Raw genomic sequence first — 21,658 nt, forward strand, 5'->3', positions numbered from 1 at the left:
GAGATTGAAGTACCAGGTGCACAAAAGCTACTCCAAGTATAAGGGTCATAAGGACTGATGAGTGTGAATGGCATAATAGGCAACTGCAAACATAATAGAGCCAAACCAAACATACTAACATTGGGACATTATCTCCCACAAGGAGGTATAACAGCCCCCTCTCCCCCCCAAGAGTAGTTGGGCTTCATGTGATAAGCAAGAAAAGAAATGAACACATTCCTAGGTCTTATTCCAAACACGGGAAAAGACAGTTACCTTTGCCGTAAGATGTGTTGCTCATGTCTATTCCACAATAGGTGTGCATGCTCACCACGTGCACCGGTGCCAGAAGTTTTCCCCCTAGCAGTACCCGTAGAGGAGCGCTCTAGAGACCCCTGGAGTGGCACCTCCATGGCACGGTATAAGGGGTGCTGTGCGCTCCCTCCATCCTCAGTTCCTTCTTGCCAGACAACTCCGACAGAGGGGAAGGAGGGTAGGATGTGGAATAGACATGAGCAACACATCTTGAAGTACACCAGTTACGGAAAAGGTTACTGTCTTTTCTTCTTCGAGTGATTGCTCATGTGTATTCCACAATAAGTGATTCCAAGCTATATCTGTTGGAGGTGGGAAGGAGTTCACAAGCTCTCGGGACAGAGGACCGTCCTGCCGAACCCAGCATCTTTCCTAATCTGAGACACAATCGCATAATGCGAGGTGAACATGGCAACTGAAGACCATGTGGCAGCCCTCCAAATGTCCTGAATAGGGACGTGGGCCAAAAAGGCAGCCGACGAGGCCTGCGCCCGAGTCGAGTGTGCCTTCACAATTAGTGGTGGAGGGATTCCCACCAGGTCATAACCAGTACGGATGCACGAAGTGATCCTGTTGGAGAGCTGCTGAGTGGAGATTGGCCGACCTTTCATGCACTCAGCCGAGACGATGAACAGTTGAGAGGACTTTCTGAACAGCTTAGTCTGCTCCAGGTAAAAAGCGACCTGGAGGGAGTCCTCAAACTTGGGCAGAGAGCCCTACAGATTGAACTTATACTGACCCAGGAGAGCCTGGTAGTTTGTCATCCATAACTGGAAGCTCGAGGACGAATAAATTTTTCTTCTAAATGAGTCCAGACTCCTTGAATCTTCATTTTTCGGGGTAGGGGCTGGTTGGCCCTGCTGTTCCCTGTGGCTGACTGACTCAACCACCAGGGAGTTAGGAGCAGGGTGGGTGTATAAGTATTCATGCCCCTTGGCGGGTACAAAATTCTTGCATTCTGCTCTCTTAGAGATGGGGGCCAATGAGGCCGGGGTTTGCCACAGGGCATTTGAAATTTTGCCACCCCTTCATGGAGAGGCAAGGCCACCCTGCCTGGTGCCGAGGAGAACAGTACCTTAAACAGAGAATCCAAGGGCTCCTCCATCTCCTCTGCTTGGAGGTGGAGGCTTGATGCCACCCTTTTTAAGAGTTCTTGATAGGCCCTAAAGTCCTCCTGCGGGACAGAGGGAGGAGGGGCTGTAATGGCCTCATCCAGGGAGAGTGAGGAAGCCAGCGTGGTACTTTGTGTGTCCACCAGCACCAGAGAGTCTACCATCTGGTCAGTCTCCGGGCACAGTGCCGAGGAAGTACATCCCACCGACTCCTTCCTTGGAGGTCTGGAGAGGGAGGCCAATGGTCCTTCTAAGGCTCCGGCCACCAAGCGAGCCCCCACTGGTACCATTGGGCCAGCCACAGGGCCCAGTGCCATTGCACCTGCTGTGGTACCGGCGGAGCCAGCTGTTTGGTCTGGCTGGCCTGGCCCATTGATGGACGACTACAAAGGGAGGCCGAGCTGACATACGACCTGATGCTGTCCCTGGTCCGGGAGGAGCGGTGGCACCAGGAGTGATGCCAACCACAGGACTGTGATCCCAACATGGAGGACCGGTACCGTTGGTAATAGCTGCTCTGCAATCGGCTCCGGCAGGTGGACCTGCAATGGCAAGATGCTGGCGATCGATACCCAGGGCTGCGGAGGTGGTGCCGTGGTGGGGTCCTGGAGCAGGATGACAAACAGGAACGATGACGACATTCATGCCGTGATCGGCTGAGATAGCCCCTCTGAGATGAGGACCTTTGGCATTGTCTGCATCAGTCCTGTCGGTGTTTGCTCCTCGGGGCGGAGCAGTGCCGAGAGTCTCGGTCAGACGGAACCCAGCCAGACAGCCTGGTGGGCGTCGAGGGCAATCCATGTGGACTTTGACCTGAACGGTCACTGGGCGGCGAACGGCGTCGGGAACATTCCCTAGACCGAGACCGGTACCGAGCTGGAGGTGGCTGCGGAGATCCCAGCGGCAGCTTGCCTCTGGAGCACGGGGCCAACATCGGCAGTGCTCCTGGTACCGGCATGGACATAACATCCTGGGCCGCCTGCAGGGCCTCCAGTGTGGAGGGGATCTGGACATCCAGGGAGGCCTGCTCCGAATGGGCCGGGCTACTCCGCTCGACTTGAGTCAGAGGCCTAGGGGCTGGTGGGGATCGAGGACTGCCTGACATGGGTCTAGCCTCTGTCCTGGGTTTACTCCGGTGCCACGGCGAAGAAGGCCTCTTCCTAGCCTTCTTGGCGTGCCCTGTGGATAGGGAGCAGTGCCAACAAGTCAATGGTGCCGAAGGGTCGCCACGCACCAACATCGCAGTGCCCGATGCAGACTTGGAGCAGCGTGCTGGGCGCTGACTCCGGCTCGACTCCATCAGAATGGCCTAATGTCCCTTTCTCTCTTGGTCCGAGGCTTAAACAACTTGCAAATCTTGCAGCGATCGCTGAGATGGGTTTCCCTCAAACAGCATAAACAGTCCACGTGAAGATCACTCACTGGCCGAGATCACCTGCAAGTGTTGCATGACTTAAAACCTGGGCCATGGGGCATGCCCCGACCCAGGCGCTCTAGCTAAACTAACTAAACAACTAACTAACTACAGGTACCATACACTGAACGAACAAGCAGTTTTGGGGACGAGCTACAGCAAAGCTGGAGCAAAGCTGTTCCAAAGCACTTTCGTTGGCGGTAAGAAGGAACTGAGGGTCGGGGGAGCACGCAGCGCCCCTTATACCGTGCCATGGAGTCGCCACTGCAGGGGTACTGCTAGGGGGAAAACGTCTGGCACTGGTGCACGTGGCGAGCACACACACCTATTGTGGAATAGACATGAGCAATCACTTGAAGAAGAAAAAAAAGTGTTTGGAAAGCCATTTCCCTCACACTAGTCCTTATGGTGGACACATTCTCTTTCCACGTGTTTATGTTCTGCTCCTAGACACTTGAGATTTACAGAAAAGCAACAGAACTCAAATCTCAGACTCCAGAATGCTGACATTTGCTGGCTATATACTATAAAAGTTTACTATATTTACTTTATATAACCAATATTTTCATAATTCAGAATTAAAAACTATCCATTAAATAAAAACAAACATAATCAAAAAGAAAATTAGCAAAAACAAAAAAAAGCAAAAAAACAAAAAAATAAAATCGTTCTCAAAAAAATTTGCTTTCAAAAAAAAAATCTGCTAAAATTGATAAAAATATTCAACTGGCTGCACACTCACTCAGTGTCAGCAACAATCAAAAAAAAAAACAACAAAAAGAGAGAAGGCCAAAAGGGAAAACTAGAATAGATCATCTAGATAGAGACCCCCCCAATCACACACCAACCACACACCCCACACACACAACCCAAACACCAACAGAAAAAAAACAAAAGACACACAAGAACACAGAGAGAAGAAGACTAGACAGAAGAAGAAGAGAGATGGGAGGCAGGGGCGAGGGCTGGGCAGAGGCAGAGGCAATGTGGCATTCTCAGGAAGTGCAGCAAGTGCCCTCAATCAGTCCCCAGAACAAACAGCAGAAGACAAACAGCAGAAAGGATACCACAAGCTATAACACTTTTTTACTGGCAACACTCACTATCTTTTCTCTGTTGTTTCAACTACCTTTCTACTCCACTGACTTTCACTTTTGACAGATTTTTATCATTATTATCATTATTACAGAGGCATATATATATACTAGATTATTATATCCATAATTCATATATAGTTTTTTTCCAAAAACATCCATCATCCATCCATACACCAATAAAAATTATGTAATTTCTTCAAGTCTGTCTCATTTCAATTCATTCTCATTTCATCATCATTTCATCATCATCATTCATATTGCAGCAACAGTTATCCTGAAAATACACCACACACACACCCAACACACCTATCTCACTACACTCTCACACAACCACACCAACTACACATCCTCCACCCACCCAATACAGCTCCAGGTCCCTCCTCTCCTCCTCCTATTCCCAATGTGTAGTATTAGTGATCCTACTCCCTGTACTGGCATATAAAACTTTTTTAGAAATAGATTGCAATAGCAACTTGGAAATAGTAGCATATAAGCTATGGAAAACCAAAAACCTCAACTTACTCAGACTACTCAACTCTAGAACTCAGAACTACCTGCCTATATAAGTTTTTATATTTTTATTTAACAATGGGCCAGTTCTGTGTAGGCATACAAGATTTTAAAAGTTTTTAAAGTGACTAGTGACTTTTTTAGTTTCACTGACTGACCCTGAATTTCAGAGAGTCAGTCCTGAATCCTGAAACACTTTCTGATGTCAAAGAAAAAGCAAAAAAAAAAAAATTGAAAAAAAAAAAAAAACAAAATCAATAAAAAAATTAAGCAAACAAACATACTGACTTACTGACTCTGATGTGATCTCAGATGAGCATGATGTCAGAAATCAATCAGTAAAAATCAACAATCAATCAATCACAGCCAATCAATCAATCACATCATCACATACATCACATTATGCTGTATTATGTGACACCAGGTAGTGCTGTCCAAATCCAGCCATCATTACATCTTTAGCCCCATTATTTATGGATTTTAGGATTTTTTTTTTGGATTTGTTGTGGGTAGTTGTGTCATATACCATATTGTGTCATATATATTCATATATCAAAAAAGCCAAAAAACTTTTACTTCTTTAAAAAAAAAAAATTTTTTAAATAAAAAAAAAATAATATATATTCTATATTCTATAAATAAAAAAAGGAAGGAAAAAAAACAAAACAAACTCAACTACTCAATACATACAGAACAACATCATCATACTATCTAAGGAGTACTACTACTAGAAACAAGGAGTCAAAAAGCAAAAGAACAAGACACCACCCCCACACTGCTGTCTACCTAAGCCCCAGGCCATCATGCCTTTCCTCCTCTCTTACAGAACAGAGCTAGACAGAGAAGAAGAAATAAGAAAAGAGCATCAGAGGGAGGAGGAGGAGGGGGAGGGGGTAGGATGGGAGAAGAAGAAGTAGTTACTTAGCCTTATCCCTATCATATACATCCCTCTTCTCCCATCCTACAATAGAAGGTGGTGGTGGTGTGAAGATGAAGAAAGCAAAAAAAAAAGCTATTTTTTTTTTATGCCTCCTGAGGACCCTAGTCTTGTGATGCAGAGCAGTTCAACTGACAGTGCTGTATGAAAAAGTAAGGGGACAACCAGGTGTCTGCCTTATGCACTTCAGAGATGGATCTCTCACAGTTCAAAGTACAAACCTCTCTAGGACAGTGGCTCTCTACCAATGTGGAACAAGGTCAACACGGTTGATCTTAATCTATGTGCATACAAGAGCATTCTGGCAAGAGTACTGTTGGGTCATGGGCCTAGTTTCTCTACATGTTGCTGATATTTTACCCTTATTGACACAGCCAAATAACTGCTTTGCTTTCCTGGACTCTCATAGTTCTCCTATGTAATTCTAAACACCTTTATCATCCAATAGAGTGATTTCTTGACTTGGGAAAATCAAGAGCGGGGAAATATAATGGTCTTGTGATAGAATTCAGTGTTCAACTTGGGGATGAATTCCAACAGTAAGCAAAGTTACAGCATCTCAAGAAAAACTGCATGTGGACAGTAAGACAGAAAAAATTATTAGGGAACTCACTTTGCCAACCCATCTAGCGAAGATGATGGCAACTAGGAAAGAGGGTCGTTAAGGTGATCTCCCAGAGGGCTGACAGGGAAGGTTAATTAAGATCTGCAGAATCAGAGATCCATCCTACTGCAGGATCACTGGGAAAATAGCAAGTCTCTGGAACAGCCAGGAACAAAAATGTTTTTTTGACATGGTGGTGGAACCCATCTCAACTCTCAGTGGATCCAAGAACTCTGGAAGTGGCAGAGGAATGGACCCTGAATGTGCTGACTTTAAGGCTGTACTTAAACCATGCTAAATCTACTATACTCCAGGAAAAATTGGAAAAGACAATGTTTCTGGCAATGCACCACCCCAAATAAGCCTTCCGAATGCAGGAACAAACATGCAACGTTGGTGGTTTCCTGCTCCCACTCCTGTATTGTCACATCTAGGGCAGCTGAGCAGTGCGTGTAATCAATCTGGATTCTCATGATGGAAGGAGATCTTTTGAACATTGCCTCTTTAGGCCGAGACCAGCTAGGGTGTACAGAAACAGAGTTTCCAGACTGTGAGATACTGAAAGGTCTGCCTCAGATGCAGACTGCACCAGGGACTCAGAATTCAACAGGAACCGCGTCCATATCTGGATTGCTCCCTTCTTAATCCAACTCTGCAAAGGCAAGGAGAAATTTGGAAAGAGGACCAAGGAGGCCTAAAGTGGAGGAGGAATGCAGAGGAGGGAGACCCAGAAGCAAAGGAGACTAACAGGGCTTGAGCAGCATAGTGGCTAAAATAGCCTTTATGGAAGCTCCGAACTGGCCATGAACGGAGGGAGCTAAAGGAGGTGGACAGAAAGGCATTTCAGAAGAGGCTGGATGGGGGTCGGGGTGCCCACATATAGGGAGACCAGGCCCATGACCCAACAGTGCAGAGGAGGGATCAGGCAGTCAGTGCAGATGCCCATGAGTAGGGGATGGATTCCTGAACCCCACTGTCAGGAAGAAACATTGGGATGGCCACAGAGGGCTCTACAGATACCCCAGGAAAGCCAAACTAGAGGGTTTCCAAACTGGTGATAGATATTTTTTGCTGGTTACTGAAGGTCAAATACTCCAGCTAAAAGCTTTAGATTTCTTTAAATTTCCAAACTTTAGATTTCTTCATCTTTTTTCTTCCCCTCCATTCGTAGCTTCATTGTTTCCCCTGGAAAGAAGAGAGTGAGAATTAGAAGGAAAAGAAGAGTGGGAGCAAGATAGAGAGAGAACTAAGACCAAGGCTCCATGCTTCAGAGATGGAGGAAGAAAAAGAATGGGTGCAGAGTAGCAGAGGTTAGGATATCTATTCTTTTGTTTCCTTGCTCCCTGGAAGATGGCACCACAGCACTAACTGTACTTGCTGTACCGTTGTAGGAAGGGGTACATATATAACAATGGGTTCACTTCAGGTGAAAAAATTGTCTACACAAGTATGATCAACTGTTTAAGAAATAATGACTAGGCAAAATAAAAAAACCCAACAAATACATTTTTTCATTTCTGCAATTACAATAAAGAACTGAAGGACTAACAAGAGGATCTAGTCTCATTAGCAATAGCATGAATTATAAGGACATTGTAGTGGGAACTGCACAGAATAAGTTATCAAGATATTGTAATGGGAATCGCATAATTAATGGGAGAAAGTGGCTCAGTGGTTTCAGGTGGGAGATGTCGGGACTGGAAAAGAAAGAGCTCCAAGTCATGCAGGGAAGAACAAAGTCATCTCCCATCCACAATGTGACAAGAGGGGGTGAGAGAGGAGCAGAAAGTAGGAACAAAGACAGCAGACATAGGAGGGGGCAGTAGTGAGGCCAGAGACATAGGGTGGAGTGAGTTATGGAGATTTTTGAAAAATAAAACAAAAACAGGTAGGCAATTTTGAATTGGGTTCAGAGATTTATAAGAAGCCAATTAAGGTTTTAAAGAAAATCTTCCCTTCAACCCCCACCTCCATGAACACAAAGAATTTTTACTTTTTGTAAAGAGAAAGACGACTGCCAGTCTGCTATATTCCTATGCATATCAGTGCCCTCTACTGGAAGATATCAGAATAGTTCAGTTGTGTGTCATAGGACATAAAATTCTAATAGAATTTTTCCTTTTATTCAAGTGATAGATAAGGCCTTTCTTTTTGAGGAGGGGGATCTGAGTTCTATGTTTGTGGCCATGGAGTAATAAGCAGATTTACAGATAAAGAAATGGTGGGAGGAAAAAACTTCTTAGAGGTGAAGGACTATGATTTCTAACTTTGGAAGCAAAATTAAGATCCTAAGGGGGTGATAGCAAAATGAAAGATATGAGACAAAGACGAGCTTTTACACATCCTCAGCACAATGCCCCAAGAGAAGAAAAGATTATTTTGTTTTGTTTTTTTTAAATCCCATGCGTGTATATTATGTAGTCACCCTTTGTCAATTCCAGATGAGATGAGCCATTTTAAACAATTAAACTCAGTCTTCCTAATGCTTCAGTGATGCAAGTATTGGTCTCTGTGTACAGCAAAAACCTGCCTATCTATGTCAATATGTTACACCAAATTAAACCTGGGCCCTTTCTACCACCTGCATTCAGTTCTCACCTCCCATCCTTAATATTTATACAGGCTTCTGAAGGAGACATTAACTGATTTTAATAAAAGCCCCACATTTTTAATTTATAATGTAAATATCTATCTATATCTATGTCTATATACACACACACATATATACACACACACTAATAGACATATGAATTCTTTTCCATAAGCATATTTACACTGCAACACAAGATGACCCTTCTAAATTATATACCAAGTCTAATGGAATGCAATGGCTAGGTAACGACTTTTACATTTTTATAACATCTAAATTGAATAACATTTTCCATAAACTTGGATACTCAATTCCCTGGCAAATAATTAGCCAAATACAAAATGGGATTATAAACAAATACTAAAAGGCCTTAAACTTGTTTGTGCATATATGCTGCTACAAAACACATAGCAGCAAAAAACATGCTCTGAAGATTTGCTAGGGACCCAATCACATGAGGTGCTGAATTCCCTCACTACCACTGATTCTACTAGGAGTTGACGGAGCTCAGCCCCTCTCACTATTGAGCCTTTCAAGTGGAAACTATGGCCTGCCCTGTGTATATTTGCTATGGCAGTTATACTCAGACCTCAGTGGTTCAGGAGCCAAATTAGTGATCAACATTACCCAAAAGAGCCACAGTAGTGTGAATTAATTGTTTTATTTACTGTAGTACTATATATTCATATTTAAATAGTATGACAGGGAAATATTTAGTTTATATATAACATATGTTGATATATATTATAATCTCCATTGATGGAGATTTTTAAGAGCAGGTTAGACAGACACCTGTCAGGAATGATCTAGATAATACTTAGTCCTGCCATGAGTGCAAATTGACTGACCAAGTATTATTATTTTATCAACTACAATTGGTTAATAACATACTAAAGTATCCTGATTGATTAATAATTAAATCACACAGTGTTTTAATATCATGTGACACAAAGAGCTGCAGGAGACCATTAAAGAGCCACTTGCAGCTCGCAAGCCTCAGTCTGAGTACTACTGGGCTAGGGAAACAGAAGAGGGTGCAAAGTGCCACTTCTCCCAGTGTTTCCATGTAGAAAGCAGACATAATGCTAAAACCTGGTGCTCCCTGAGAAGGGGTTGGGTTGGGGGAAGTGTATCCATTAACAATGCAAGCAGCCCTTTCCACGAATCAATGGGAGTCTAGCAGATACAAATGCCTTAGAATCAGGAGTTATCCTTCTAAAACAGTGGAATTTTTAATAATGCACTTGCAGGTTCACATTTACAGAGAAAATACAGCTACTGAGTCTTCCAGCAGTTCTGCAGACCATTAATCAATCTATCAGCTAATGCTCACTTTTACTATATTTGTTTCACTATTTTTAAATGCAACGTTTAAAATGTGCACAGTTCAGACAAAGCAATGGCTGATTTAGGTTGTGGGGTTGTTTGGTTTTTTTTTTTTAAACACATGTGATTTATAACTCAGAATGGTATGAAAATTCATCCAAGGCTCAAATTCATCATGTAATGTCAGCTTAGAGGCAAAAAAAATCAATTAAGAATCCAACAAGTCAATATTATGATATAAGAATGCACCCACAAAAACCCCAGAGAAGCTAACTGTTCCAAATACATTTTTCTTATTAAGACAATCACTTTGCTTTCTAAACTGAAATTTGCAAGTCAGTCAACCACAAACTAGTGTCATTGATTATTGCGGAGAATTAAAAAAAAAGCAGCAGCAGAAGAATGAACAAGCAATCTGGTTTAGGAACACTTTATTCTTAGGCAAGCTCACTAACTTTTTTCCCCTCATTAATGGATTTCATAAGGAAATATAAATAGAGATTAGATTGTTATTGTTAACATGGAGTATGTATTGTTGTAGAACTGAAATAAAATGTTATACATCTATTCCAGCTCTTTAAGAAATGGAATACAGAAAGCAGCAATGGATAGACTAACGTATGAAAGAGCAGACACTGGGGGCCAGCCTGGTGAGCAGCTTACAGAAACAGATTTGGCTTTTGAACTGGCAAGAATTCTCTCAATCATTCAGGCAACATTTTTGGTGCCTGAAACAATGGCATTCAGTTATCAAAATAGGGAGCTCATGGGCTCCTCAACATCTGCCCTCACTTCCACAAACACAATAAGGAAACATGGTAGCAGTCAAAAGCCAAGTTGACGGCAAAGGTGGGGATCTCTCCAAGCACACATCACAAATGATATCTGAGCACCCACAAAGAGATTCTATAGATGCACAATACCATGAGGGTACGGCTTTAGGAAATGAACTGCAGGAGACAAAGATACACTTGCCACATCAATGACCGTGGTGGATGAGGAACCAGGCCTGTTCACTGAGGAGGGACACTGCTGGCAGGTGGAATTCCATACCCTGGTTGTTTGCTGTGTGGAGGACAGGAATGGGCTTCCACCATTACTGGTAGCTATTTTGACCCTTATGTTGGCTGCACTCTGAAGTACTAACACAACTATCAGACCATGTGCCCTGCCCAAATACACAATAAAATCACCCTAGGAAAGAACATGCCACATTTGTCAAGTCTTTGACTCTGCACCACAAAACCAGCCTTCAGTAGTAGGTCCAAAAGGCTGTGCACTATTTATCCCTATCCTTATTATGCTTCTTCAACTTCTTCCCCTCATACACTTTACAAAGTGTGTCAGTGTTGCACACCATAATCTCAGACTTGATCAACGTTTTGGAGCTGAACACATGCTCAAACTCAATATAGAAATGCCAGGTATGCCTTCCCAATCTGGACATCCAATTATTGTCTCATACCTCATTAAGCTGCACTTCCACGCACTTAAGTTTTGTCCTGGCTCTATGACAGACACCAGATTCAGTCAGACAAGATAACACCTTGACCAGAAACAAGATGCCCAGGCTGTGGAATTCAAAGGAGACTTTACTCATAGACCAGAAAGCAAAGAAAGCCCTACTTATCTACCTTAAGATAGCTGGCAGCAAAGTAACAGGGAGGCTTTTCTGTGACAAGCAAATTTTCAGATCCAAAAGTGGGGAGCAGTATGCACAAGAACAGAGCAATCTCATGGAAGTGAATGTTGATGAGGTGGTGTACATTATAGTTGTCTGAAGTGAGGGCAGGGTATTACATACAGGTAAAATGAATATCTGGATGGTTACCCCAAAAAGGAGCAATATTGTCTAGAGTGGTTGCTGAAGGTGGACAAGACACTAAGACTGATACAGCTGCAATGCCTGTACTTCCCACCTACTTTAGCACTGAACTAGTTCAGAATTAACTAATGCATCTGCTGGGAGCTAGGGAAACTGCAACATTCAGAAGCAGTCCCAATGTTGTTAGAAGCACTATTGTGTATGGATGTCATATATTTCGAAAAAGTGTTCCACGTGCTTGAACTGATCCTGGGAATGCCAGCATTCTCTAGTGTGGGCAGATATAAGGAAAGGCTCACAAAGAGAAAGGAACACACAGGAAACCACATAAATCTCTTCCCCAAAGCAGGAAAGGTTCATGATGACATTAGACTCAAGCCCTAGGCCCTCCTCCTGGAGGGAAGCTGTGCAGATCCTGGACTTCTACCCTCCTCCCTGGAAGCCTGTGCAGCCATAGGCTCTTCTGACACGCTATAACTGTCCCCTCCAAAGGGCGTAGAAGGCAAAAATAGTTTATTGGAGCATTTTCCTACTGGACAACTGGCCGCTTATCATCTCCACCTTCCTAACCCACGGGCCTGCTTTTGGATAAACATCCATGGGTTTGAGAGCAGAAAGAAGAATGCTACAGACCCTCTCTTACCCCTTCTGTGGCACCTGCTACAGTTCCACCTGCTTTTACTCCCCTCCATTTCTGGCAGTGGAAACCAGCTTTATCACAGCAGCTTGCCATCAGATCATCATGCTTCTCTCACATTCTTCTGGGTCTTGACAACTATTTTTTTATAACTCTGCCTTATCATCCTCTGTTCCATGTAAACACATAGGGGGAGAGGCAATTTCTCTACTAGTCAAGACTTAAGCCATACAGATCTTTAAGGATTAATGTCAATACTTTGACATGCATATGAAAGCAAATGCAGCCTTTAGTAATACACACTCTGTAGCTAGCACTGGCAACTAGGTGAACATCTGAATTCTACACCAGGTGAAGCTTCCAAATGATCTTTCAAAGGTAGACCCATGTAAGGTGCATCATCCAAATCTACAGTCTAGACAAGGATTATACTAGAGAGAAATGGCTGTAATAAAACTACCAATCATAGGAAACAAAGTCCTTTTGTTTACTGGTGCCACTGCATAAGTTATCTATCATAGTATGGAGCAAGGTTAATCTTCAGGTGCTCACACCGATATCAAATATGTATGCAATACAGTACTCTATGTTTTCAAGGTTGTTTTTTTCTGATTTCTGAATTATAAATGTGATGTTTGTTTCTATCTATGCCCAGATAGATAGAAGGTGATGAGCAAGGTGATGAGTCCTCTGTAAGCCTCTGAACACTCTCTCTCTCTCTCTCTCATTCCTTCTAGACTCTACTCAGGAATACAGCAATTCTAGCTCTTCCTCAATTGTCATAGCAAGACACAGAGAGAATATTAAAAGGCATAATCAACTTCTAAATTTTAGTCAGCCCAGGTAATGATATACTACTACATCAAAAATTAAAACTAAATCACATTGGCTATAGTCAAGCATCATACTAATAGTATAGTGGTGCACTTTAGTGTGTGTGCGCGCCTCTGAATGATCAGCTACCAAGCATTAGGGCACCATCTGCATGGCCTTAGGTCAAGATTTCTACTTCCATTGTGCAGCAAATAAAGGGACCATGATAATAGTGGTATTCTGGGAATGCCGGGTACATACTATTAAAAGAGTTAATATCAAAGAACTAATTAAACCATGTGTAATGATCAGAATTATTATTTTTCCATTCTACTGTACAATGAATTATTTTAGCTTTTGGAGAAAACAAGCTTTTTCAGAAGAATCAAGATAATCATATTTTGTACATAGAATAATTAAAACTAAACAACTAATATGCATCATTCAAGTGCTCAGAGACCTCCTTTTAGGATCAAGGACGCATTTTATATGGCTGGTTTACTGGGTGTACCCTTTAGTTTCCATCTGATCTATTGGTAAATACAATAAATAAATAAAGTACTGCAGAATTCATATAAAAGCTGCTTACTCAGATTCTGATCTCTCGTATGATCTAATTTACTATATTTTTTAATACATACAAAGAAAACCAAACAAAAAATTAAGATTCTAATGATTGTAGAAACATAGCATTATATTTAACAAGAGTATCTTAACAGGTAAACACAAACCTTTTCAGGACAGCTGTAAAATAAAGTGGTAGCTATCCAATGCACATATTTGTTTTGTATAAAAAATGCACTACAGTGTAAGACAAAATGGTTCTGAGCCCTTGCTTGGCTTTTTAATATATACATGTATAGAGGGATGACAAATAAGATTGATTACAGAGTTGAGGTAAAGGTGGATTAAATGTACTAGGGAAACTTAGACAATCAGTAGATAACGTCCTTAGGTACCTCTGATAAGACTTTCACCATTAGATCCATATCAGCTTCTCGTTTTCAGAAAACAGACCTGTTTTTAATGCACATATACTGGTGATCCTCTTTTTATATTCCATGAAATATGAAGAAAAGACTAAGTGAAAGATGAAAAAGAAATCATATTGTCAGCAATCTGATCATCTTGATATTATTTCTCATAAGAGTTACAGCCTACCTGTAACAGTAATCTCACATGCTATGTTTAGTAGGCATGATCCTTTATATGTTTTTTTCAGGGAAGAGAAACACAATATTGCAGAAATTTTGAAGATTATCTATTAAATATGTTCTATGCTAGTGCAACATAGCATGAAGTCTTTGAGTTAAACTGATGACATCAAACATTCCCTTGTCTAACTTCCAGACTTCTTTAGATGCAGTACTGTAAATGATGCACAGTCAATATAGATTGTAGTACAGTATTCCTTCCTACTTCAGTAGGGGCCTATTCCAAATCCCACTGGAATCAATTGAAAGATTCCTATTGACTCTAAAAGGGGTTGGTCAGGCCTTAAATCCATAAATCCCCAAAAGAAAAAAAAATCAGACATTGTGATGTTACAAATGTTTATTTTCATCTGCTTTTGCCTGTAAAATACATAGATCAACTATTAATATTAGAAACATTTTGTGCCTGACCCACACAGCCTCTCATCAATGGTATCCACAATATGAGAACAACAAAAATCATGTCATTGCATCTTTACATAAATCAGCCTCTATAGCCTCCACATGAATGGATGTAGAATTAATTTCAGATAGTAAAAATAATTATATTTTAGGATAAGTAGCGGCATTGCCAGCAGATCGAGGGACATGATCATTCCCCTCTATTCAACATTGGTGAGGCCTCATCTGGAGTACTGTGTCCACACTACAAGAAGGATGTGGAAAAATTGGAAAGAGTCCAGTGGAGGGCAACAAAAATGATTAGGGGGCTGGAGCTTATGACTTATGAGGAGAGACTGAGGGAACTGGGATTGTTTAGTTTGCAGAAGAGAAGAATGAGAGGGGATTTGATAGCTGCTTTCAACTACCAGAAAAGGGGGTTCCAAAGAGGATGGATCTATACTGTTCTCAGTAGTACCTGATGACAGAACAAGGAGTAATGGTCCAACATTGCAGTGGAGGAGGTATAGGTTGGATATTAGGAAAAACTTTTTCACTAGGAGGGTGGTGAAGCACTGGAATGGGTTACACCTAGGGAGGTGGTGGAATCTCCTTCCTTAGAGGTTTTTAATGTCAGGCTTGACAAAGCCCTGGCTGGGATGATTTAGTTGGGAATTGGTCCTGCTTTGAGCAGGGGGTTGGACTAGATCACCTCCTGAGGTCCCTTCCAACCCTGATATTCTATGATTCTATGATAATGTAAGGTCAAATCCTTAAGAATAAAACTCAAGAGAAGCAGAGATGGATCTGGAAAGCCATAGTTTTTTTGGATGTGATAGCATTTTTAAAACAATAAGCCTTGAGAGCATGCAATGAAATATGGTAAATGTCTTTATCTGTATTTGATAACAAACAATTACTAACTAAAATATGAATATTAGTGGATTTGTTTGTGCCATTTTTATTGGATGGTGAACTGCATATAATCAAAATGTCTTTCCCATTGGCTTTTTCCATCACTGCCAATATAAATATGCAATATGTTGGAAAAAAATCAGGGGTTAAAACAGATGTTAAGAGGGTTTCATTCTATGTATGTTAACTTTGAGAAAGGTTTCTGCAGTCATAAGCCAATAGCATTTTAGTGACTAAAGGATAATCCAGTGAATGATAACAGATAATTACCTCCTTACTACATAAAGAATGTTCCCATTCTCTAGATACCATCACAAGCACGATGCAATGAAGGCTGAAAACAAACATCAGGATCTGCTTTGTTCCTCTTATCTGCCTTCACTTATTTTACTGACCAAATCAGAAGAAATTTTGGGGGTCCAGTTCTCCTCTCACACCAATCTAAAATTCATAGCTCCACTGACTATAGTTAGGCCAGCATAAATCAGGAGTAACACAACTGAAGTATATGGAGTTATGCTACTGTAAACATTAGGAGAATAAGTCCCATTTACTATTACTTATTAGTTGTGTTGCAGTTGCAGAGAGGTGCGCCAGTCATTATGGGGGCCCCTTTGGGCTAGACATTCTTCACACATAGAAGGTAAAAATTTCAAGTGTAAGTGACTCAGGAGCCTACATCCCATTGCATTTCACACTGTCATTCACAGAACTGACTTTCAATGTGAGTTAGGCTTTTAAATCACATAGGTGCTTTTGAAAATTTGACCCATATTGAAAAGATGTTCCTTTGCCCCCAAATAACTTACACTCTCTTGTTTTGTTTCATTCTACTAATTCAAACTAGAAAGATAGCTCATGTGCATATTTTGTCTGAAATCTAAACCATGATCCTGAAAGAAGTTAATTGTTTTGGTGGCAGGATGAGAGAGAACTTACATCCTCTGGTTGATATAACTGTTGTTGATGGAGCTGGGGACAAGTTTTGCACGGCTAAAAATTCAGAACTGGACCAGTTAAAGAGTCCTTTCTCAGACCATAAAAGGACTGAACTAGAAATGGCAGGTCCCATCTTCCAGAACACTACCTTGTGTGGCAGAAGATGGGAAATCAGTCTGACTTAATTTAAAATGGCTATGAAAACTAGTCAAGATATACTGCATAAAAAGATTCAGCAGGTCTCAAACAGTTTCATAGCATGCACGCACACAAGAGAGAAGGCTCTGTAGGCCTGGATTATTATGACTATTGAGTGCATGTAAATGAGATTTTAAAAATACATTTTCAGGACACAACACATTTTTAATGCTTTTCTGAAATATAAGCCACTATGATATAAGGTATATGCCCAATAACAGAACATAAAAGAGTAGCCTTCACTTAATGAGTGATGGTGCAAGTTGAGGAAAAGAGGTTAATTAGTTTATTTTAAACATACTAATTGTCTGACAGTACTTTTGATATAATTTTCAATAGGTTGGGTTGTTGTTTTTCTTTTAAGATCTCTCTTAGATAACAAAAGACTTTCTGACAAAGCAACTATGATTGAAGAGCAAATCCCCTAAATCTGCAGAAGCTCTGTTGTAAACCTGCTACACCCCTGCTGATCAGAATCACAAGTCAGTATTACTATTTAAAACATAGACAAAGCTTTGCTGAAGTACCTGGGCCTCCCCTTCCCACACTCTTCAAAGGCTAAAGATTGGGTCCTTCAGAGATAATTGTATCTCCCACACCACCAGATGCAAAGATTTTGATTATTGACATAAGAATGACAAAGATTACAGCATTGGAAATACTGGACATGGTGCAAACTTAATAAAAATTTATCTTTGGGCTTTGTCCAGCATCATTATTAAGAATTATTTTGATGATTAAAAGTATTAGATGTTTCCCTAGTTCTTTTGTATCAAGAGACTAACTACAATTATTACTATTTTTACAACAGGTATGTATGTTTGATTGTTGTTTTATTGCACACAAAGGCCCATATGTTCATGCAAGCTGCATGGAAGAAAGAGTAGCAACTAACTACAAAACCTGCTTTTAATTTCTATACACTACACAAAACATCGTATATACGATGCTGCCATACCAACTTTCAATACAAAAATGATTTCACACAGCTGATGTACAATAAGTGTGAGGAATCTCCAAAAATGAGAAACGGGTCATGAAAACACCAGATGCTAATCTGTACATTACCCTAGCGGGGGAAAAGTGTTACATTACACATATTCAGTATTAAGTTAATGCTGTTCTGAGCAGCAATACTTTACTATCAGCAAAATTCAGCATTACCAATATGTGTTTGCGGAAACCTAAGCATGCTGGGGCCATTAGCAAATGGCAAGGGTAGGTGGCCTTTGTGCCAGACTGCAGGGGCTCAGAAAAGGTTGTTGCGTCTTTCATACATTGTGGTCCCCACTTTAGATCTGCATTTGACTTAGTACTCCACAGCTTCTCCCATGCAGTATCTTAAGTTATTCTCTTTCTCTACATTTATTGTTTCTAGCACCCGTTATTACCAAAGTGAGCATACAGCCCAAGTTAACTATTGTAAGTACTAGTTTTAAGCAAGCTTTATGCACACAGGTCATGGGAATTCTCTTTTCTCACACACCTACCTTTTTTTTTTTTCTCTCTTTTTTTCACCTCAGCTCTCTGGTCCTTGATTATAGACCCCTTTGCCTTAATGTTCCATGAAGGCTTGAAATTATTGGAGGCATTAGGATCCAAAAATTATTAGCATAGTTGAACTTCAGAACTAACATACTTTCTTTTCCTCTGGTGAGCTACAAACACCTCTACCTCGATATAAAGCTGTCCTCGGGAGCCAAAAAATATTACCACGTTAAAAATGAAACCGCTTTATATCAAACTTGATTTGAGCCCCGCCCTCCCCTCGAGCGCTGTTTTACCATGTTATATCTGAATTTGTGTTATATCAGGTGGCATTATACCAGGGTAGAGGTGTATTAAAATATCCAGATTGATTTGTGCTTTCTTCTATCACTTTGAAAATATTGTGCCCAAATTTTTCTGCCTTCATTATGTCACTCAATTTCTCCTTTGCAGGCTTCTTTTTTTCCTGATAATTCCACTACTTAGTGTAACAGCTTCCCCTGTTCAATCATCAATCCTAATGTTTGGGAACAAAGTAAAAATTTCCATTAAAAAAAAAAAAGTTCCAGCTTTAAGTCTTGTCAGTGAAAGTTACTGTATGAATACTGTACTATCCAGGAGGACACGCAGCAACACGGTATTGTATTTTCTAGAGCAAGTTATACTGAATTATTCAGTTACTATAAGCTGTCTATTTTGTGTGGCCTTAATACAAGTAAAGGCTGAAAGATTCCCTTTTGATGCTTCAGAATCTCAGTTAAGTACTATATCATACAACCCTCATAAAGGATAAGAATGTACTCAGCCTTGATTCTTCACTACTCTCTCCCCCCACACACACTTTTCCTTGTCTCTTCAGACCATTTATATTAATTAAACTGTTATGTAACTCTGATCCACCCTGATTCCATTTGATCCACATCTGGTACCCTCAGACCTGCTGGGTATCAAGGGAGGCAAAACAGTCCAGATGAACCATACATGCACAGAGGTAATCAATTTAGCACAGTGTGATATCAGCACCAACCTGATCTGCACACTGGAAAAATATTAAACCTCGGGCCAATGGAATCCATGAAGGTAAGAAAACTGATGCAATAAATAATCTGAGTAAGAATTCTAACTGAATCTCTCTTTGAGCACCCCAAGACCAAAAGAGCATGATACTTGCACTGTTAAACCTTTAGGGAGCTAGTGTGCCCTGCTCTTCTGGCTGGAGTTCAACTAGTGAAAAATGCTAGTAAGTAGTAGAAGGATGAAGAATCAAATCACAGAATGCCAGTAATGTGACCTACCCAGTGAGCTTCAGCAACTGCTGTGAGAAAACCAGAAGATGAAATTTAAATCTGAATCAGAAAATTGTAATGAATTTCAGGACTGCCCTGCAAAATGAAAGGCTGTATATAGAACTGTATCTGTTCCCTTACCACATATTCCTACCTTCCGCAAAGCTAATACAATCCAATAGGACCACAACATCAGTCATGTCTCCTGTGGAATCTGCCATTCTGCTGAAGCCAAGCATCGAACATTTTATTGTCTGTCTTCCTGGGACCCACCTGTAGCTGCCCTTGACTCCCGACACGCTCCAAAAGGAGAATTAATTGGATCAGAGTCCATGCCCTCTGTGCCATTCCATGGATCAGGAAGCCACAGCTGACGTTCAGCTTCTAGCCAGGGAGTAGAAAAGCCAAACATGTAGATTGGGGAGCTAGGCTGCCTGCATAGCAGCCAAACCCCAGGAGGCAGGGAGATGATCCCACAAAGCAGGCTACAACCCTCCCTTCCCCGCACCTTCCATCCTCCGTGCTTCCTGGAACACACATGGGGAAGGAGGCTCTGAGTCTGGACATCATGGAAGCCAAAGACAACTGGGTAGAGTCAGGCCATCTCAAGGGTATAAAGAAAATCCTAGAAAATAATTACCACAAAAAAAAATCACTGATGAATTTTACATTAATGAGCATTTTCATTTAGGAACTGTAGGTACGTGTGTGTGGAGGCAGAGATGGGAATGAGGGTTATCTGTTATGGCAACAGAATAAGTTAACATTGTTATGCAATGGAGGGGTTGTTCCTGCAGAATTTGATCCCATTACAACAGGGAGTACATGGGGTCCCTTTGATAGGCCTGAGATAATCATTCCTGAGTAAGCCTAACCAACCCAGAAGGCTGCACCGTACAGTCATAAAAACCAGACTGTAGCGTTGGTATGTGTTAGGATAGGTCTGTAGCACCAAATAAGAGTTTAATTATTCTTTACCTGCCAAGCACAGAAAGAGATGCCAATGCTCCCAGCTCATCTGCACCAGTTATTTCATCTATCTTTTATGGCAGCTGCTTGCTATAGGTACTAATTAATACATAAAATTAACATTAAGGCTCCAAAAAAATAATCTATTGATAGACATCAAGTTCTGTCACACTTGCATTCATGAATTTTGTATTTCTAAGTAAGTAAAGCAACTACAGAATTTCTCAAAAACGTCATCCACTGGCACTTGAAGGCAAGAAATGTTAACAGGGAATTTTGCTGCCAAAATATAAAGGCCAGGTTTTGCTATCCTTAATCACAGTAAGTTGTACCTTACTTATGAATAAGGGTGGCAAAAAAGACCCTTAATTAATACTGAGGAATTAAAATACTTTGTAGCTTCCACCCTTCCACATACAGTGCAAAATGACTAAATTCAAATCAATTATTTTGATAATACACAAGATTCATTGTAACTCTCTATGAAAATATACACTATCAGAACTGTGTATTATGTTTAAAACCCCAGTGTTGCAATCTGACTCATAAGGGCAGACCAATGGGATTCCATGTTGTGAGGATCCATTCACATAAAGCAGACTGCAGGACCAAGTCTAAATTAACAATAAACCTAACTGTTTGCATACCTGTGACCCAGGACATTTTATTTTATTTTTTTAAATTAACAACACAATCAAATCTAATCCTATTGTTTTTATTCTTATACAAAGTACAAAAGATGTCTTCAAAATCATCATTTATTCTTAAAAGAAATATTACCATGTACTCTATATGTCCAAAATTAATCCCTTCCTGATTGTATATGTATATGACAAAAGCATTCTCAACAGAGAATATTACAGTATTATGCTCACAACACACACATTGTGAAGACAATTTCATAAGCCTGCATTTTCAGATGCTTATAACCTTTCAAAAAAATTCCCTTCCAGCTGAAATTTCTCAAGACAAAATTGAAGAGTTTTGGAAAGTTCAGGAAGTTTTATGTCAGGATTTTTTCAAGCTGCTCCATGAGAGTAATGGGTCTTGCTCATTTGGAAGAGCTTGTAGGGTCTTAGTATGAAAGAACTGAGACCTGTGTTCAATTT

The 21,658-nt window shown here is 40.9% G+C and overlaps 1 protein-coding gene across 3 annotated transcripts in view; it reads right to left on the reverse strand.

Moving 5' to 3' along the window:
* JAZF1 (JAZF zinc finger 1) overlaps window positions 1–21,658 on the reverse strand; it is a 265,569-nt gene that overhangs the window by 240,571 nt on the left and 3,340 nt on the right. Inside the window, exons 1-2 of one of the 3 annotated variants that reach the window (XM_039521095.1) lie at window positions 20,089–20,186; window positions 19,854–19,964 (exon numbers count right to left, since the gene is read on the reverse strand). The exons of the other annotated variants lie outside the window; for them this stretch is intronic. Of the exons in view, the coding sequence (XP_039377029.1) occupies window positions 19,854–19,964; window positions 20,089–20,095 (118 nt within the window). The 5' untranslated portion in view covers window positions 20,096–20,186. Of the gene's footprint in view, window positions 1–19,853; window positions 19,965–20,088; window positions 20,187–21,658 lie in introns of those variants that run through there. 3 annotated transcript variants of the gene reach the window in all.

This window comes from Mauremys reevesii, linkage group 2 (genome assembly GCF_016161935.1).
Source record: "Mauremys reevesii isolate NIE-2019 linkage group 2, ASM1616193v1, whole genome shotgun sequence".
NCBI classification, from domain to species: domain Eukaryota; kingdom Metazoa; phylum Chordata; order Testudines; family Geoemydidae; genus Mauremys; species Mauremys reevesii.